Raw genomic sequence first — 18,566 nt, 5'->3', positions numbered from 1 at the left:
ACACCCCGAATTGTAAGGAAAGAAAGAAAGAAAGAAGACATTGGACATTTTTTACTGCCATTTTGCAAAGCAATTCTGAGAGTGGCCGCGTGTCACTGACAAATGACAACAAAGTCGAATTATGGCTCGCGATGTGACCGAGACTGCGTCCGGCCAATCATATGACGCGGTGCACGTCACGTGTGTTTACTTCCTTGGCATGCTATGCGCAGGGGCGCGTGATGGGCAGCTCAGCATTGGGCTGCCACGCCAACAAACCAGCCAAAGCCTTTTCTTTTTTCTTCTCTTTTGTTTACTTTGAAATGCGGTTCTTTTCAGTCGGAATGGCTGTCGCGGTAGAACAAGAGACGATTTGGCCTGAGAAAGTTGGTTGTCCTCTGCAAAGCAAGCGGCCAAGTCAAAGTTAGAAGCGAGTTTTGCCATGGAAAATGGAAGGTGGACGAGCTCAAGTGGCACATTCGCCATCAAAAGTCATTTCAGCGACGATAACAAGTGAGTAGGAAATAAGGTAAGAAGAACAGATTTGTTCATATTCTAGTGTTCTAGTTTGTCCACATGTTTTATTCATAGATATTAATCATGACGATATCATGTATGGCTAGTCGGCATGACAGCTGCTGTGAGCATAGCGAGTATTTCTAATGTTGCTCACACACTTTGTCCTGTGTGCGCACCGGGATTGTCTGCATGGAGATAAGAGAGTAAAAAGGCTTTCTAACGAAAGAAGAGAAGCTGCTTGGGAGTCGTTGGCCTTTAACGGCCGGTCGCTCTTGTCAATCAATGACATTGACAGCTCATTAGCTCAACTGACCTCGGAGGAAACAGCGCCGCTCTCTGGTGGCCACCGGGGCGGCTGGTCCTGGCCCAGGACCATCGGAGCCATCAGCAAACCAGTGCAAGTCAGCTGCTTGCTTGTGCTTTCCGCACAAGTCTCCGGTTGTACCTTCCATTTCAATAACAACGATTGGCTCTGTCATTTAAAATAGATTTATTTCAAGATATTGAAGTAGTAAGAGTAAAAAAAAAAAAACACGGTGCACAACCCTCTGCCCACCAAAAAGTCATTCTTTTATTCTTAAAAGGCTGAATTCTAAGAATAAATATTTTGTAGTATTCAAATGAAACCAGCACCAAGTGGAAAGGCTCTTTTATTCATTTGGACCAATTTGGATTTTTGGGGAGAACCTCTTGAAATGGACACCCGCCGCATCGGACCCGTCGGGAGACCACGCCGGCCGGCGACCTTAGCCCATCCGAAGGAGCCAAAAACGGCCCCGAGAGAATTCTTATCGTCGCTGGGAAGGACAACAAAAAAAAAAAAAAAAACAAAGATTGGAATGCAGGACGTCAGAGACGGAAGGCGGAGGAGACCAAAACCCGCAATTAAACGTTCGTGGTCTGAAATACTGACATGGACGGCGGCGTCGGCGGTGGCGCCCCCTCAAATTGAAGCCGCTCGCTTTCAACACTCGACATGGAAAAGCAGACGGGATGACGGGGCCTCTCCGGGACCCGACTTGGCCGACCGACCCTGGGCTAAGCACTCGGCTTTGCATCTTTCCTTCCCCCGGCACACCCACAATCCAAAGATGGACCAGCTTGAGAAAGATCCCCATGACTACACCCCCCCAAGACCGGAGTCGCCAACAATGGTGTCAACACTACAGGAAGCTGATTTTACTAGCTACAACTAAAACGGGGCTGACCATTTCCGAGAAAGAGCGAGCTGCACTGGCGCCACTTTTGCGTTGGCTTGAAAGATGGCGGCGGCGACGGCCCGGAAGGATACACGCCACGGATGGGCGGTGGACGGATTCCGCTCGGAAGAAAACGGCCGGGACGCCTGCCACGTTGCAGTCGTTGCCGCGCTAACTCTACGTATTTGAAGGAGAAATTAAAAAAAGGCTGGCTGGAAGAAAAAGAGAGGTATAAAAAAGAGTTCACCCTTCTTAAAAGACATAGAAAGAGCATTGGAAAAGGTCCATCTGTCCACGTGTTGGGCTTCAGTTGCCATCGTTGACCACCACCACCACCATGTGCTCCTCGTCCAGGCGCGCCGACGCCTTTTTGGCCGCCTGCAGGAAGCGCAGGGAGAAGTCGCCCGGCGGGAAGGCGTACAAGACGGCGCCCGGCAGGCTCACCACGCCGGCCGCCTCCTTGTTGCGCAGGTAGGCCACCAGGTGGCGCAGCAGGCGCACCTGCGGGCCCCCCTCGGGCCCGCCCGCCCGGGGACCCGCCCCCTGCAGGGCCAGCAGCACGGCAAAGGCGTCAGGTCGCCCCGCCTTGATGCGCCGCGCCACCTCGTCCAGGCGGCTCTGGTCCATCCGCAGTCGCTGCGCGATCTTCAGCGCTTCGCCGTTGCGCCGCATGACGCCGCCGAAGAAAGGGGCGCCGCCTTCCAACAGGTACAGCTGCGCCGGGAAGCTGCTGTTCTTCAGCCCGAAGACGCCGCGCCAAGACTTGGACAGCGCCGCCGCCGCGAACTCCGACAGCGAGGCGGCCGGCGGCGCCGCCGGCGCCGGCGAGACGCCGCGCCTCTGGCCCTCGGCCGACTTGCGCCGGCGGCCGGGCGGCGACTCGACCTCTCCGTCGTCGGGGGTGTGGTCCCGAGGCTCGGTGGTGGAGTCGGGCGCCCGCACGCTCGGCTCGGGCGAGGGGCGCGTCCGACCCCGCCCCTTCTCCCGCTCGGCCGACGGGCTGCGGCTGCGTCCCCGGCGGGCCCGCCTCTCCTCGCGTTCCTTGGGCCAGCGCTCGCGACTGCGAGCCCTCCTCCCGAAGGCCTCGGCGGCCGCGGCCGGCGGCGGCCTCCTGTCCTGGCCGCCCCGCGGGGGGCTGGCTGCAAAGGAGGAAGGGGAGGCGCGGCGCTCCAGGCTGGCGCGCCGGCGTCCGTAAGCCTCACCCGGCGCCTCGTGACGGGGCGGCGACGGCAACGTCGACGGCGGCGGCGGCGGGACCGGAGCGAAGGGCCGGCCGGCCGCCTCCTCCACCTTGGCAAAGTCCACGCGCAGGCGTCGCTCGGCCCCGCCCAGGTGGAAGCCCCTCATCTGCGTGCAGGCGGCCTGCGCGGCATCCAGGCTCTCGTACTGCACGTAGGCGAAGCTGTCGCCCTTGACGTAGTCGATGTTGCGGATGCTGCCAAAGCGGTCGAACTCGCGCGCCAGGGCGGCCAGCGAGTTGGCGGGACCCAGGCCGCCCACCCACAGGCGCGTGGTGGGGTTGGCCTTGCCGTAGCCGATCTTGACGGGGTGGCCGCCCACCGGCCGGCCCTGCATGGCCACCTTGGCCCGGTGCGCCATGTCCAGGTTCTGGAACTTGACGAAGGCGTAGGCGCCGCCCTGGCCCCGCGCCGGCCTCTTGATGACCACGTCCTCGATGACGCCGTACTTCTCGAAGCCCCGCCGGAGCTCGGCCTCCGTCACGCCGCCGTCCAGGTTGCCGATGAAGAGGTTGCTGGTGGCCCGCTGGTCGTCCTCGGGCTTGAGGTCGTCGGGCGGCGCCGGCGGAGGAGGAGGCGCCGGGGCGGGCGCCAGGCCGTAAGGGCGCCCGCGCTCGTCCAGCATGCCGTAGAAGTCCAGGAGGCGCTCGCGGCTCAGGCTCTCCAGCGCGTAGTGGCGGGCGCGCAACTCGCGCAGGCTGAGCGAGGAGGCTGCGGGCGGCGACAGCGACCTCTGGCGGTAGGGCGTGTAGTGGACGGCGGCGGCGGCTGCGGCCAGGTAGCCGACGTCCGGCGGCGTCACGCTCCGCCGTCGCACGTACACCGGCTCGATCTTCAGGGGGCGCTCGGCCAGCAGCAGGCGCGACGTGCTCTTGGCGCGCCGCGCCTCCTTGGCGTCCTCGGCGTGCCGGAAGTTGACATAGGCGATGCGGCCCAACTCCGGCGTGTGCGACAGCTTGACGCTCACGTCGCCGAATCTCTTGAACTCGTGGAACAGGGCGTCCTCCAGGTCGTCGTCTGGGACCTGCGGGCCCACGTTGCTGATGAGCAAAGTCTTGTAGTCCCTGGCCGGGGCTCGCAAGCCGGCGGTGGCCACGGTGACTGGGGCTCGCAAGCCGGCCGCCACCACCGCCGCCGCCGCCTTTTCCCGCTCCCGATCGCGTTCCCGGCTGCGGCTCCTCCGCCGATGTCCGCGACCGTCGGCCAGCAGCAGCGCCAGTGGTGGTGGTGGCGGCGGCACCGGCGCCAGCTCGTCCCGGCGGACGCTCTCTCTCGCCCGCTCGCGGTCGCGCTCTCGCTCCCTGTCCCTCTCCCTGTCCCTCTCCCGCTCTCGATTCCGCTCCCGCTCCCTCTCCCTCAGGCGCTTGGCGGTTCTCGGCACCGACGGAGGAGGGGAGCTCTCCCGGGCGGCCTGCCGCTTCATGTCGGCCCCCGGACGAAGACGACGAGAACAAAGGCGAGCGAGAGCTCCGGCAGTCTTTCTACTGAGCTAAAGCGCCGGCACTTCCGGCCCACGGCGCCCCGCTCGGAGAAGCCAAAAGCGGCTGGAAAAGGAAAACATGTCCGTCCGTCGGGCGACGGGCAGGCTACGACCACGACGCCATCTTGGACAATAGGAATGTGCTCGGCGGGGGCGGAGTCGGCGCAGGCTGTGCGTCCATACGTCATCGAGCCGCGCGAGCCAGTGAGCCCGTGAGCCCTCACCTCGTCTCTCGTCCCGCCGACTCCAACAAAACACCGCGGAAAGGCTCTCCCAGACGTTTGACAGCCACCAAGTAGAGTTCACTTTTGGCCGGGCGACGGCACACGACACGGCAGTCTACCCTGACGACTCGCTACGGCTCTCTTTAAGCATTTCAACGCAACTCGAAAGGTACTGTCAGGACACTGTAAATACGTCACTTTTTCTTCTTCTTTTCAGGCAGCAGTCTCCCGACCGAGGAAATCGGTGCACGTCTTTCCAGCCCAGGTAAAAGCGTCAAAGTTACGGCAAGTACATATACTCCTGGATACAAAAAGTGGAAGTATTTGTCCAGTATAAATAGGTTTTATTGAAAAAGAAACAGAGGACAATATGGCTGGCACTTTTGCCATTTTCTGTGACGCTAAAGAGCTGGCGCTCCCGACTGGGTTAGACTCACGAGGGAGGAGTTGCTGCTTTTGGACATTTTATTGGCACCCCACTCACCAAACGTACTCACACCTACTTGTGGAAAAGATTTTGCCGAGCCCCTTGGAAAACAAAAAAGTGTCCTTGCCGGAAAACTAAAGAACGTGGGAACCGACACGCGTGTTTGGCGGCCTGGGCCAGAGTCCCGGGGGGCGGGCTCGCGGGCCAGCGGAAGAAACGCCGCCGAGGCCTCACAGGTCCGTGCGCGCGCCGGCCGCCTCGGGGGCGTACTTGGGCATCAGCTCGGTAATCTTGCGGATGAAGTCGGACTTTTCGGCGCAGCCCTTGCACGACTCGCCCCACTCTTCTAAAATCTTCTTCAGGTCCTTCACCTTCAGCTTCTTCAGATCCACCGAGCTCAAGTCCACTTGCTTGTCTGCGCGGGCAAGAAAAAAAAAAAAAAGGAGGGAGGACAAGATGGTAAAAGCTTCCTCTCGCCTGGCAGCCCCGGCCAAACCCGACGAGCCCCGGGAGTTTGGAGGGGAAAAAAAGGTACCGTATCGAAGTTCGCAGATTTGCCCGTCCTTCTTCTTGAGCTTTTCGCAGATTTTCTCCACGGGGACGTGGTAGCCCAGCGGCTTGGACACTTCGTTGATTATCTTGGTGGCGGCGTCGCTGGTGGCCCCGATGTAGTAGCACTGCGAACGGGCACACGGGTGTCAGAAACGGGCGAACTCGCCGGCGTGCGAGCGAGCGACTCACAAAGCGGTTTTCTTTTCCTCTGGCCACGGCGCAGCTCTGGAGGAGCGCCTTCTCCACGGCGCCGGCGCTCATGTCGGCCTTCCGCTCCAGAAGAGACGCGTAGAACTTTCCCAAAAAGGTCACGCACACTGCAACAAATTCAAACGGTCGTATTAGCTCCTATTATTCGGTGTTTCTATTTGAAGCCTTTTCTTTCTACACATTGAATCACTTGGATTAATTCTGGCCGAATTAAAAAGGGCGCACCCGATGGGAAGATGGGTCCATTTAAACCCAAGCGTGTGGACTGATCCGTGACCCGTGTTTTTGGATGCACTTTTGGAGCACTCACCCCAAATATACCATTCATGTTATCTTATAGATCATTTGATAGGGTGGTTTGTAATGCCATCATCCTCAATGAAGGTGTTATGGATTTTTTTGAGGAACTCGGCTAGGAGTTAGCGGAATTGTTTGGGTGTGAAAGGAGTGAGTGGCAAAGTTTGGCGAGGCTGCTAAACACACGCCCAAGTGTGCGCATCCCGTGTCCTATTGGTCAAGCGGGTGGAGCGAGCGGTTTCCACGCCACCACCCTCACTCGACTGGACTCAAAAGTCGGCGACTCTCGACAACCCGGAGCTTTCCTTCCAACGGAAACCGACTCTCCAACGTACGTAGCGAGGCAGAGAAAAGAGAAAAAGCCACGCCTCTTCCTTCCTTCCTCGGAGGATCCAATGGCGATCGCTACATTCTTTTCGCAACGCGAACGAACGCAACTTCCACGAGGACGTGGTTCGTTTGGGGACTGTTTGTGAAGATGAGGTGGGCTGTAGGCGGCTGTCTGAAGCTAACCTAAGCTAGCTAAGGCAAGCCAAAGCATGGGGCTCGCCTGACGACTCGACCTACCTTCGCAGTCTCCTTCCCGGAGCCCATCGGTCGCCAGCAGCGCCGCGAGCAAAAGAGTCGCCACGCAGGCCGCCGGCAGGGCGCCTACACTCCACATTTTCTCCTCTCGGACACGACGCTGGAAATATTTGAAACCGACGGGAGGGAGGCACGAAAGAGCCCGTTTCTTCGCCTCGCCTCCGTTCCTTTGCTTTCCTTTCCACTTGCCGGTCAGCCAAGCGGCGGCATACAGGAAGAAAAGACGCCTCTTCGCAGGTGGCGTCACGGCTAACTCGCCGTTTTATTGGCCAAGAGCGGCGGCGCTGGACTCCGCCCGCCCCGTGCTTTGCGCCCATTGGGTGAAGAACAGCCGGTTCTGGGACGAGGTCCAGTTGGCGCTGTGTGATTGGATCGACGCAGGCGCCGACTCCAAAAGGGCCGACGACACGCCTGCGCGCCCTTGTGAGTGACGTTTGTTTAGTGCCCGCTGAATAGGGGGCGTCACGTGACGATTAGGGGCGGGGGTACTTGGCTTTTCCCCTCCGAGAGCGTAGCGCACTTTTTTCGTCGCGAGCTCGAAACTGGAACATTTGCAATCAGGCAGGCAGGCGCTGGCTGGCTCGCTCCCCAATCCCTCATTCCGAATGCGACGTGGAGGGGGCGCCACATGCTAGTGGAAGTGGTCGCGCGCAGCCGCCCGAAGAAGAGACTGGCAGTCACGTGGGGACTGACGTCGCGCTGGCTTGTTTTTGTCCGCCTGACGTCAGCGACGCCAGCAGCTGTAAACCTGCGCGCTCGCTTACGATAAAACGTCGTCGACGCACGTCCTCGCCGCGCCGACACTACGCGTGGCTCCTCGAAGAGATTAGTCCTTTCGAAGGAAAGAGCTCTCCACTCCGACTCGTCGCGAGGTCTAGCCTCGTCGGCTATTTGCTATCGGCTATCGGCTAGCCACCCGCTGCTCGCGTCCGTCGACGGCCGACTCTATGCGCGCTCCCGATCCGGACGCCTCGGCGTGGAGCTGGTAAAGAAGCGTAAGTGATTCCTTTTTTGTTTTTGCTCGCTAACCCTTTGTAGCCCACGTCTCCAACTCGTGTTTCGTTTTTTTTCGCCGTGTTGATGTCGACGATAGAAACGCGTGCGCGCGTTCCCGTCGTAAACGACGAGTCTGCTATGGCTTCCGCTTGTTCGGGTAGCTGGAAGTTGCGTCTCCTGATCAAAAACAAAGCAACAACAACAAAAGACGACCACATGGCAACAACCCTTCGTTTAGATGCTATCTGTCACGAGAGTGCGACCACTTTTGTTAGCCTAAACCTAGCATAGCAACCCTCCTCCCCTTCCTCCTCCTCCTCCTCTGTAACATATGTTTGTTTCTCAGCTGGGGGGCGTTCCAGCATGGTGGCCGAAGGTCCCGAGCGCGACGAGGACGAAGTGCTGCAGACGGCCTTCAAGAAGCTGCGAGTAGACGCCGGCAGGTAAGGTCCCACCAGGCCGACGGACCGCTCTCCCGGCTCACCCTGGCACCCTTTTTTTTTGGCAGCGCGCCGACGATGCCCGGAGGCGGATCCGAGTCTCTTCCGGCGGCGGCGGCGGCGTGGGACTCGTCCAAGTCCAAACACGGCATTTCCAAAGACAACTGGCACGGGTGAGCCCACCTGTCGTTTTGCGGCAAATGGAAACGGCGGGTCCGTTTTTGCTCGAGACCTCGTGCTTTCTGCCGCGGGACGTCCGGGCCCGACCGGACGGAGGTTCCGAATGCGAGGGGCCCGCTCCGCCCTTTGCTTTAGCCGCACCTTTACAAAGGTGTGCGGAGGCAGCGTGTCCAGAAAGCACGGTGAGGTGTCACCGTGGTGCCCGTTGGCTCGGTCGGATTGAATACAAGCCAATCTAATCAAAATCGGGGAGATTGCAAAAGCCCATTCCGAGAGCTCGGCAAAAAGCGTTGCGTCTCCGTGACCACCGATTCTGTGTTTTTTGTGGTTGTTGACAGCTGCGTGAGGAAAACGGCGCGGGGAGCCGGCCGGACTCCGCGGCGGAGGCGCTCCGAGTCGCCCGTCCTTCACCCCCCGAAGTTCACCTACTCGGAGCCCGGTCCCGCGTCGGCCTCCCCGGCCCCGGATGGCGGCCTGGGCGCGGGCGGGGGAGAGCCGGAGGGCCGGGTCGGCGCCCGCCACTTTGGACTTTTGTCGGAGCGCTGCGACGCGGCGGGGGCGCGGCGCCAGGCGGTCCCCGGGCGGCGCGGCGGTGGTGGCGGCGGCGGCGCTCCCGCCTCGCCGCGTTCGTGCTCCTCGCAGGCGCTGGCTTCCGTGGACGACGTGACCATGGACGACCTGGCGGGCTACATGGAGTTCTACCTGTACATCCCCAAGAAGATGTCGCACATGGCCGAGATGATGTACACATGAGTTCTGCTTCCTGCTTTTTTGCCCCCTTCTACTCCAATAAAGTTGTTTTCAGATGTTTCACCTGTCCTCTTTTATTATTTTGGGAGGAATATGAAAGTGTGGAAGGATCACAGCTAATGTCCCCCCCCTAAACTGTTTGCTACTCTCGGGTCCACTGTGCACGGCAAACACAATAAAGACAGGAGCATTTTTTTTTGTCCGAGTAACAGCCTGCCTACCGCTGTCAAATGACAACAAACGCTGGCTACGGCTTAAGACATGGCCAACATCGCGTCCAGCCAATCAAACGATGCGCTTCACGTCACGTGTGTTTACTTCCGCGGCACGAGTATACATGTTAACGAGACGGATTGGTTGCCCTAGTTCCGCGTTCGGCGCAGGTGCCTCGGATTCGCAGGTTAGCATATAACGAACGGTGCAGTGAAGCTGCTGCCAAGCCTTTATCAAGGCGCAAAAGAGCCCAAGGAAAAGAGAAATGCGACTGTTTTATGGTGGAATGGCTACCGGAGTAGGTGCATATGGAGTGGCAAGCAAGGAATTTGCCCGAGAACGTGTAAAACTACCACCTGTGTGTCGAGTGGCTGCTGGCTGTTAAAGTTTGTCTTCGAGCTACACGATGGACTGACTAAAGATGGAAATCCGCCCTCGGCTACAATCTTACATATACTATATGTTCATGGACATAGAAATAGTTTCATTCATATGAACTATGCCTTATTAAATGAATCCAATGGAAAGAACGTTCTCCTCTCCAAAAGATGCAGCAAAGCTAAATATGTCAGCAAGTTTTCTCATGGACATAATATCGACTAAAAGTCAACCTGGACTACCCGAAGTGGCACATTGAGCAGAAAAGTCATTTTGAACGAGAAGGTAAGAATGTTTTTTTGAATTTCATTGTGTTAGTGAAGCCTCTTCCTTGAGCTCAGCATCTCCAACATGTTAGCGCCTCACATCGCCTGGAGTTGGGAACTGCATCTTTCTCATGTGCCACAAGTTTGTTTCCTTGTGAGTTTTCCCAGAATACACTGTCACAGTATTTTCTATAATAATAATAATAATAATAATAATAATCGGACATAGGCTCCGCCATCGTCATCCTCGACAACACATACGCTTAACGTTTCATGAAGCTATAAAAAATGAGTCCCATTTGTTGGAACGGAAATCTCCCACTGTCGCTTTACTTCCCGCTCACGTAAAAAATAAAGGTTGAGTGTTCCTTTGACCTGTTTTTACATGAACTTGCTGGCTTTTACCCTCTGATCGATTGATCTTTCACATCTGGCAACCCGAGCAGTCACGGCCATTTATGCCATGGGGGAAAAAAAAGGGGGGGGAAGGGGTAGTTTGGGTCACCTCACCCAGGAAAAAGAAGACATTTTTGGGTCTTTGTCACCCATTTAGAAAATGGACACAATCACGTCAAAAAACGGCACATTTATTGAAAGTAGTATAGATTGTATTTTGTGCACAATTTATTTCCACAATAGTCAACAATCTCTGACCTTGAGCAGCGAGCTTCAAAAATGGCACGTAGTGGGAGGTCCAATCTGGAAGAGTTAAAAAAAACAAAGAAAAATGCCAACCGTGAGCCTTTTTTTTTCTTGTCCGAGTGTGCCGCCAGTTCACACAAGTCTACAAACGCAAATAAAAGTAGTGCGTCGCCAGGCTGGTCACAAACCGGCAGGGTGCGGTCAGAGGGGAAAAAAAAACAATTCTATCCAAAGACCCGGGCCACCAAAAAGGTGGCAAACTTGCGCTCTAGAGCTACTTTTAAGCCCCAGCGGCACCGTCCCACCGTCACTAAACCTTCCCACCTCAGGGCTGGCGTGCTAACTTGTAGCGCGGGCCAAAGGAAAGGTCAAATTGTACTCCCTGTACGCCGGCAAAATGCACGTGGTGTGTTTGCGTTGCGCGCGTTAGGAGATTACAGTCCATTTTCCTGGCCACCGTTCCTCCACGGGGAAGAAAAACAAAAGGCAACTTTGGCAGCTTTGCCCACGCAAGACGCCCGCCTCCAAAATACAAAAATAAAAACTATATTCAAATCGGCCTCACGCCGCTAACGTTAGCTTAGTTTACGTGTAGAGAATAAATAAGGGGGCGAAGGGGTTTGGGGGAGGGGGGGGGGGGGGCGCTAGGCGTAGATCTCGGCGCTGGCGGCCTTGGTGTAGATGGGCTTCTTGCCCAGCTCGTAACTCCCTTCGTCTTTCTTCTTCATGCGGTGAAGTAGCAGCACAACCAGCAGAATGGCCAAGGTCAGGCCCACGCCGCCTCCACCGATGAGTGCTGCGAGTTCCAGGGAGGTGTTAGGAGGAGTTAGTACATTTAAAAAAAAAAAAAACAATAATAATCATCATCATCTCCTCAGCAGCCAGACCCATGCGTGGAGCAAAACACAAACGCGCACTTCTCACCTGCAAGAACCTGGGATCCGCCACGCCCGTTCTCGCGCCCCGCGTGAGACATCAGCACGTTGGACGGGGGCTCGCCGCCCGCGCGGGGGGGCGGGGGCCGGATTTCGTTGTCCTGGATCGCCGCCTCGCGCCGATCGTCCGTGGGGGGCCCCGTGGGTCCGGCTCGCTCCGGGATTTTATTGTCCGTGTCGTCGGGACCGCCGGCGGGAGACGGGGGTTCCGTCCCTGTCGGCCAAATAAAGGGAAAAGGTCCAGGCCGCGCCTCCCATTTTTAGCCTCGATGCCAAACGGCGCACCCACCCGAGCCCGACGTCTCGTCATCGTCGTAGAAGTAATCTTCGTCGTCGTCGTCGTAGTCGTCGGCCACGAAGCCAAAGTCCCCCGACGACTCGTCGGTGGAGGCGGCGTCGTGCGCGCTCTCCGCCGCCATCCACGTCTCCTTCTCGCGCACCTGTTGGAGCGGGCTTAGGGTTAGCGCCCGCCGCCGATTCGAAAATGACACCACAGCGGACACGCAACGGCAGTCAAGCCAAACGAGAGGCAACTGGCGCCGGCGTATGGCCGATACCAGGCTCCGTATCCAGATACTAAAATGAGGCCACGGCCATTCAGGAACGTCACGGCGCGCTCTTGGGATTGAGATGTGGATGGGGACCGGCGTGGGGACCGGCGTTGGCACCGGCGTTGGCCCCACGCCAGATGCCGGCCGACCACACGTCAGCGTAAAAGCGGGAGCCCTTCTTGCCCATTGTCCGTGGGCGGGCTCGGCCCCTCGGGAAAGGGTTCCGGCTCCATTGAGACTCTCCCAAGTGTGCAAATCCTCCCCCCGCCCCCACCTCCCTCAAGGTCAACGGAGGTCACATTCCTCGGGAAACAACAAGAAAGAGCGGTCACGCCCACCGCGAACAAAAAAAAAAAAAAAAAAAGGAGCCGACGGCAAGAAATGTAGAGACATCTAGCCCGCGGCTTGGTCGGCTTGTTTCTCGGCCCGGCTCTCGGCCCGGCTCTCGGCCCGGCTCTCGGCACGGCTCTCGGCACGGCTCTCGGCACGGCTCTCGGCTCGCAAAGCGCCAGGAAAGTCCGAAGCCCAAACGCCGAGGGACTGGGACTCCGGCCGTCCCTTAGCTTCTCCTTCTCTAACGCAAAGTGACACTGGCAGAATTGGAAAATTCCTCCACAAACACAGAGTGGCATTTTGCCCGTGCGTCGGGAACCCTGACCGTTACCGACGGCGCTAGAGAGTGATCCCTCGCTAGCCCTCAGTCAAAAAATGGCCCGACGATGAGACGTCTATCGTCGTCAATGGCACAGCGGGATCAGAGGTAGCTCGCTGGCGGATCCCCCTGGGGAGGGGGCTTCTTCAATTTTTCGCCCAAGTGCCGCAGGCCATGGACTTAAACGCAAATCTCTCGATGCGACGTCGTCCAAGTGTGTCGCTTGTGTTCAGGTAGGTAGGTAGGTAGGTAGATAGGGAGATGGATAGATAGATTGGTGAGTTCGTTAGCTAGCGAGAATCCTTCTGTCATAGGATTACCAATGCTAGCAGTTAGCCAGGGGGGGTTTGCTTGGTTGTCGCGCTGGGATAAAGTTTCTCGCAAGAGTCGCAGAGGACGAAGACGCGCCACAACGACAACAACAAAAAAAGTGTCGGGAGTTGAGACGGTTGAGCGCGATTTGCCTCTTACCGACTCGGAGACGATGGTTACGGCGAGCGACGTTTGGGCGAGCGAGAGAGCGAAAGAGCGAGAGAGCCTTGAGCGAACGACCCTTTGGCGAAAGAGCGAGAGAGCCTTGAGCGAACGACCCTTTGGCGACGGCCAGCGGTCACTTACCGACTCGGAGGAGACCCGTGAGCACAAAGTCACCAAAAGCGCCACCAGGACGAGGGCCAAAAGCTTCGTCGAGCTTCGGAAAGTTGACATTTTTTTGCCTTCCCCCGGGCAAAAAAAGAAAAGAAAAGGGAAAAAGTGGAGCTCGACGATCGGCGAGTATTGCTGACAAAGAAGAATCGGAGCTCACTTGTTGTTTTGCGCGAATACGTGAGTAGGAAAGTCGGACGCTTGTTGGTCTTTTTGCTCTCTTCTCGCACATGCCCTCGCGCTTCTGCGCCAATCAGCGGCCGCCTCCACGCTGACGTCACAAGCGCGATATTCCCGTAAATCAAGTCCCCAAATTCCCGAGCCATTACACAATAAAAGCGAAAAGGCTTCGGTTTGCTGCGAGTTCTTTCTATATTGTATCGTGTTGTGGGTTTTTTTGGCGGCTCCGACGGCGCTGTCATTGTCTGCCATTGACGGCGCCGGACGTCCAATCCATTCGGACAAAGGCTCGCCCGTCTCGCTCCAAACGCATTGTCAGAGTCGTGTCGTCGATGGCTTCGGGCAGGGGAGGCCAAAGCGCTGCTCGGGGGCTATTCCAGTCTCGATTTGTTTTGATTCTTTTCTATGTTTCAATCGATATAAAACCATGTATAATTATTCAGGAGTGCCACCCTGTAAAAGCTCAAATAAACCCCCCGCATGTGACGTATCGTGAGCGCTTTTGTTTTGGCAGGAGGGCAGCCGACTTTCCGCTGGTGGGGGGGGGGGGATTCCTCAAAGTGACGTCAGGCCAAACTTTCCCTAACAACTTCCTCCTTCGATGCAGAAGCGACAGTGGAGAGAAAGCACGGGCAGCTTTTTTGTTCACTTTTCCCCTCAGGCATTTTGCCCCAGCTTTCTTCTTCCTCTTGGGCACTTTGCCCAAATTTGCTGTGCGCGTGAGTCGGAGGAAAAGGAAGAAATGCTTCCGCGTGGGCAAACTCCGACACGGTCAACGTCAGAGGACGCGAGATCTTGCTCAAATCGCATGACATAACTGCGACCAGCCCACTTGAAACACGAGGGCCGAACTTTGCCGACAAAACAAATGCGGCCCGACCAAAGTCCTCGTCCCAGCGGCAGAGTCAGAGCCCAACCGAGTGCCTCTCGCCCCTGAAACTCTTTGTTTCCGGTCGGGGAACGAAAGAAGGCGCGGGACTGCCGTCTCTTGACATTGCACAAGCTAGCCCGCTTGTCCGCTAGCCGGCAAACAGTCAACTCAGCCTTCGGCGGCGGCGAAAGCCTCGTTTCCGCTCGCTCGTCTCGGCCCGGCCGGCGGGTCATGTGGACCGTACGGCTGGTGGCCCGGCGGCCGCTACAATTCGCCGTCGCCGCCGCCACCAGAGGAAGGCTCGCAACCGGCGGGAGCGACCTCATCCTGCGCCACAAGGTTAGCCTAGCGTTAGCCTAGCCTAGCTCGGCTACGTAAGTCAAAGACGCGGCATCCTCTTCGTTGGCTCCGCGCGTTTAACAACACAACGATTTTGCCTTTTCTTGCGGACAACCTGTGTCGTCGGCAGCCGGCTCATTGGCCTAAATGAGGGCTCATTTTGAAAACGGGGTCACAGTACTAAAGTCAAGTCACGACTCGAATAGAATATACCTTGAAGCCATTCCTACCGAAAACAAACTGACCCAAGTGCTTGCATGTAAGCGAAAGTTAAAACTTGTAGGCCATGGTCCTTTTTCCACGGGCTAACTCCAAAGCACAACAATGTGGTGACCCATCCGCCTGTAATTGTGGACCTCGAGCGTGTCGATGGCACCCTGAGAGAACTCCTTTTGGGGAGGCGCAGGATGGTTCGCGTGGTATTCATGGGAGAAATGGCATCTTTTCCCAGCAGGTCTCCTCCCTCGGCGAGCCCGCCGCGTCCCGCTCGACGACCACGGCGTGGGCGAGGCGCACGCTGCACCTGAGCGCTGAGGTGACTTATCCGCCGCCCGCCCGAGGAGAACCCCGGCCTCGGTCCGCCTTGTAAACGGGCTGCGTTTGGCGCGTTGGCAGGCGCGCAGCGCCAAGGAGACGCCGGCGCCCGTGGAGGAGGAAGTGGGCGGCTTTACCAAGCTGATCGAAGCCATGGGCTTCACCGGACCCCTCAAGTACAACAAATGGGTGAGCGAGCGGCTGGCCGGGCGAGGGAGATGCGTGCCCCGTCCATTGTGAGTCAAGCCGTTGGCTTTTGTTTTGCCACACGCAGAAAATCAAGATCGCCGCCTTGCGCATGTACACCTGCTGTGTGGAAAGGATCAACTACGACGACTTCTTTGAGCGTGCGTGCTTCTCTTCGGGGAGGGCCGACCGGGCCCGATTGCCCCCTAACGCCCCCTTTCCCCCTTTTGGTTTCAGGCTGCTCGCTGCCCGACACGCTGAACTCCTGGTTCTTGGTGGCCCAGCTGCACGTGTGGTGAGACGCGCAAACGCAACACAAGCGCAAACACAGAGGGTTCCGCGAGTGGAACGGGTTCCGCCAGCCGCATGGCTGTACCTGCACGTCACATAGTTGATTTTCTCCGTTGTGGCACCGAGTCCTTCCTCGATACTTGACGGGCAACATGCCCGAGAAATTCCGACTGACAGACATTATCTCATCGGTGGCGGCAAAGCACTACTTTGGCACCCCACTTCAGCACCACTGTTTTGCCTCCCCCAAATGTAGTCCTGTATTAAATGAAGGTCACTCCCGTACATTTGCCAGCGACACAAAAATGTCTTTTTTGATCTGAACCGACTCCCGTTGAGAATATTTGTGTGTGTGTGTGTTTGAGGATGTGCCTGGTGAGGATGCGCCAGGAGGGCCGAGCGGGCAAGTACATGTGCCGCTACATCGTGCACTCCATGTGGGAGGACGTGGAGCAACGCAGCAAGATCATGGGGGTGAGTGGCGGAAACGCCGCGGTCCAGACGACGCCGGCAGCCCAAGCGTCTCACCCCGCCGCTTTCCGTCAGATCGACGCCGTCCATCGCAAAGAAGCCCTGAAGGCCATGACCGAGACCTTCTACGCGGCGCTGTTCGGATACGACGAGGTCCGGCCACGCACCCGGCCCGGCTAAGCTCGGGCGCGCCCGTTTTTTCCGCCGTCCCTTGAATCTGGCCTCCGCGCAGGGCATCCTGTGTGCCGACGGCGTCCTGGCTGCCGCTCTGTGGAGAAACCTCTTCAATTGTCAGTGCGAAGACCCGGCCCAGCTGGAGCTCATGGTGGAGTACGTGCGCAAGCAGGTCAGACGCCCAAAACCACTCTCCCCGTCCGCCGTCTTGACTATTTGAAAGTGACGCAGTGGCCCTGTACCTGCCCGCCACTGGTTTTCAGATGCAGTTCATCGACTCCCTGGACGGGGAAGACTTGCTCCTGACCGGCGAGGTCAAGTGGCGCCCACTGCTGGAGGAGAATGCACAGAGCATTCTTAAAGTGGCCACGCCCACGTACAACGACGCCGGACTGTGAGGCGGCGGCAGTAGGCTCGGCCTCCTTACTCTGACTCGTGTCACGGCTATGCGCTTTTGGACCCAGTGACTTTTTACCTAACCTTTTGTCTTTGTGATGCTGCCCGGGGAATAAAAAGTTGAACTCTCACTGAAAGAACGGTTATTGGGAGCGCTTCTTTGAAACAGCCTGGCCCACCCTTTGACCCTTTTGGTTCCTAGTCATCAGTTAGTCGGAAGGCACTCAAAGCCAAGAGGGGAGCGTCAAAAGATTGCTAATGTGGGATCATAAAGTCCCTTTTAAACGTCGGACCCAACGACGTGACGTACGCGTTGCCTTACGTTCGGACGTCGCGGCTCCTGACGCGCTCAGACCACTCCCGGCCTCTGGGAGGCGAGCGAGGAAGAAGTAAAGACACCGCGCCGAAGAAGAACTCCAAGCCGGAAGTCGGCTCCTGCTTCTAAACAGTCTCTCGCTCCCTCCGACTTGGCTTCTATCTCTATTGACTCGGAGCCCTCCAAATGGTAAGTAGCGACGAAGCCGCATTTTTTAATGTCTTTTTCTTCCTCTATTTGTGCGTTGACTTGACGAGCATACCCAAGGTCGGTCATTTGTATGAGTAACGGTTTGTTTTGTTTGTTTTGTTGCCGCTTGGGCGTTGTCTTGCTAGCTAGCCCTCTGGCTACGGCAAATGAACGTTGGGTTTGTAGTAAGCACCGTCGCGCGCGTCCAGTACGTCCGGACCGGACCTACTTTCTACCACCACCACCGGACGATTCTGACGTTTAGCGTTCCGAGTAGAATGAGGTCGGGGCTCGGCTGCTCTTTATTTTGACCTGGCTCGACACGAAGCCTTCTCTCACTCGCGAGGGAATCCATTCCGCTAGCTACTTTGGCAAATTCCCATGGCGACGGAGTGAATTGTGTCTAAACGAGACGTAGAAGTATGGGGGGAGGCTTTCTGCCTCCTTCCCTGCCCGCGGGTACTGAGCTTTCTCCATATGCTGATACTGTTGTTTAGGCTGAAGTGGAAGAAACACTGAAGAGGATTTTGGGCCAAAAGGGAGTCCAAGGCCTCATCATCGTCAACTCTGATGGTGAGTCAAAGCAAATTTCCTTTTTGTTCGGCCTGGCTATCAAAAGTTAGCGTACTGTCTGCACCCTGTTTGAGATGGATGTATGAAGGAAGGAAGGAAAGATTCCCAGCCACCTTTTTAGGTCTATTTCATTCCTCCCTCCCTCCCGTGTGTCAGGAATCCCGATCCGCTCGACGTTGGACAACGCCAGCACGGTGCACTACGCCGGCCTGATCCACCAGTTGGTGATGAAGGCTCGCAGCACCATCCGAGACATCGACCCCCTCAACGACCTGACCTTCCTGCGACTGCGCTCCAAGAAGAACGAGATCATGATCGCCCCGGGTAGGTCCCCTCTCGCCCTTTTATTTTTTTTCTTTTCCCACCCAGTCCCAGTCCTATTCCTTTTTCTTTTTCTTTCCCCTCCCGTACGCAGACAAGGACTACTTCATGATCGTCATTCAGAATCCCTCCGACTAAAGCCCCAAACGCCTTGGCCCTGTCGTTTTGTCGCCCCACGCTGTCGCCGCGCTTTGCTAAATTATTGTCAAATCTTTTCAATAAAAGTCCTCTTTGCTCGCCGACCTAGAGACGTTGGTCTAAAATGATGGCTTAAGCCCATGGGCGGCATAGGTTGCTAATTGAGCCTTCATTCCTATACCTAAACCCTAAAATGAACCTCTTTTTCTCTGCGTGACACCCCGCCGCG

At 57.2% G+C, this 18,566-nt stretch overlaps 6 protein-coding genes across 9 annotated transcripts; 3 read left to right on the top strand and 3 right to left on the bottom strand.

Moving 5' to 3' along the window:
• Window positions 1-971: 971 nt before the first annotated feature.
• On the bottom strand, window positions 972-4,581 carry rbm15b (RNA binding motif protein 15B). Its single transcript, XM_077725660.1, has one exon. The coding sequence runs from the start codon at window positions 4,356-4,358 to the stop codon at window positions 2,004-2,006; it is 2,355 nt and encodes a 784-aa protein (XP_077581786.1). The 5' UTR covers window positions 4,359-4,581; the 3' UTR covers window positions 972-2,003.
• A 379-nt stretch (window positions 4,582-4,960) lies between these two features.
• manf (mesencephalic astrocyte-derived neurotrophic factor) lies at window positions 4,961-6,971 on the bottom strand. The gene is made up of 4 exons (XM_077725663.1): window positions 6,693-6,971; window positions 5,808-5,935; window positions 5,602-5,743; window positions 4,961-5,481 (listed from the first exon to the last, which is right to left on the bottom strand). Exons 1-4 carry the CDS (start codon window positions 6,787-6,789, stop codon window positions 5,297-5,299), a joined length of 552 nt encoding a protein of 183 aa, XP_077581789.1. The 5' UTR covers window positions 6,790-6,971; the 3' UTR covers window positions 4,961-5,296.
• On the top strand, window positions 6,216-9,139 carry oser1 (oxidative stress responsive serine-rich 1). Of its 2 annotated transcripts, none has more exons than XM_077725662.1 (4): window positions 6,216-7,133; window positions 8,053-8,149; window positions 8,215-8,319; window positions 8,665-9,139. In XM_077725662.1, exons 2-4 carry the CDS (start codon window positions 8,070-8,072, stop codon window positions 9,077-9,079), a joined length of 600 nt encoding a protein of 199 aa, XP_077581788.1. In that variant the 5' UTR covers window positions 6,216-7,133; window positions 8,053-8,069; the 3' UTR covers window positions 9,080-9,139. The 2 variants fall into 2 exon arrangements, with proteins under 2 accessions (XP_077581788.1, XP_077581787.1); XM_077725661.1 differs by lacking the exon at window positions 6,216-7,133 and adding an exon at window positions 7,193-7,705.
• A 325-nt stretch (window positions 9,140-9,464) lies between these two features.
• On the top strand, window positions 9,465-16,931 carry uqcc1 (ubiquinol-cytochrome c reductase complex assembly factor 1). 3 transcript variants are annotated; one of them, XM_077725346.1, is made up of 9 exons: window positions 9,465-9,952; window positions 15,200-15,283; window positions 15,364-15,471; window positions 15,557-15,629; window positions 15,706-15,763; window positions 16,125-16,233; window positions 16,306-16,383; window positions 16,463-16,576; window positions 16,668-16,931. In XM_077725346.1, exons 3-9 carry the CDS (start codon window positions 15,436-15,438, stop codon window positions 16,800-16,802), a joined length of 603 nt encoding a protein of 200 aa, XP_077581472.1. In that variant the 5' UTR covers window positions 9,465-9,952; window positions 15,200-15,283; window positions 15,364-15,435; the 3' UTR covers window positions 16,803-16,931. The 3 variants fall into 3 exon arrangements, with proteins under 3 accessions (XP_077581472.1, XP_077581471.1, XP_077581470.1); XM_077725345.1 differs by lacking the exon at window positions 9,465-9,952 and adding an exon at window positions 14,126-14,748 and having other exon boundaries at window positions 15,203-15,283; XM_077725344.1 differs by lacking the exon at window positions 9,465-9,952 and adding an exon at window positions 14,127-14,748.
• sdc4 (syndecan 4) lies at window positions 10,505-13,587 on the bottom strand. Its single transcript, XM_077727158.1, has 4 exons — window positions 13,332-13,587; window positions 11,800-11,950; window positions 11,500-11,724; window positions 10,505-11,371 (listed from the first exon to the last, which is right to left on the bottom strand). The coding sequence occupies exons 1-4, from the start codon at window positions 13,419-13,421 to the stop codon at window positions 11,220-11,222; spliced, it is 618 nt and encodes a 205-aa protein (XP_077583284.1). The 5' UTR covers window positions 13,422-13,587; the 3' UTR covers window positions 10,505-11,219.
• Window positions 16,932-17,138: 207 nt separating the features above from the next.
• dynlrb1 (dynein, light chain, roadblock-type 1) lies at window positions 17,139-18,447 on the top strand. Its single transcript, XM_077725350.1, has 4 exons — window positions 17,139-17,305; window positions 17,803-17,878; window positions 18,035-18,202; window positions 18,294-18,447. The coding sequence occupies exons 1-4, from the start codon at window positions 17,303-17,305 to the stop codon at window positions 18,335-18,337; spliced, it is 291 nt and encodes a 96-aa protein (XP_077581476.1). The 5' UTR covers window positions 17,139-17,302; the 3' UTR covers window positions 18,338-18,447.
• The last annotated feature ends 119 nt before the right edge of the window (window positions 18,448-18,566 follow it).

The sequence above is a fragment of the Stigmatopora nigra genome, chromosome 10 (assembly GCF_051989575.1).
Source record: "Stigmatopora nigra isolate UIUO_SnigA chromosome 10, RoL_Snig_1.1, whole genome shotgun sequence".
NCBI classification, from domain to species: Eukaryota; Metazoa; Chordata; class Actinopteri; order Syngnathiformes; family Syngnathidae; genus Stigmatopora; species Stigmatopora nigra.
The sequence above is the reverse complement of the archived record's forward strand: the minus strand, read 5'-3'. Positions and strand labels throughout refer to the sequence as shown.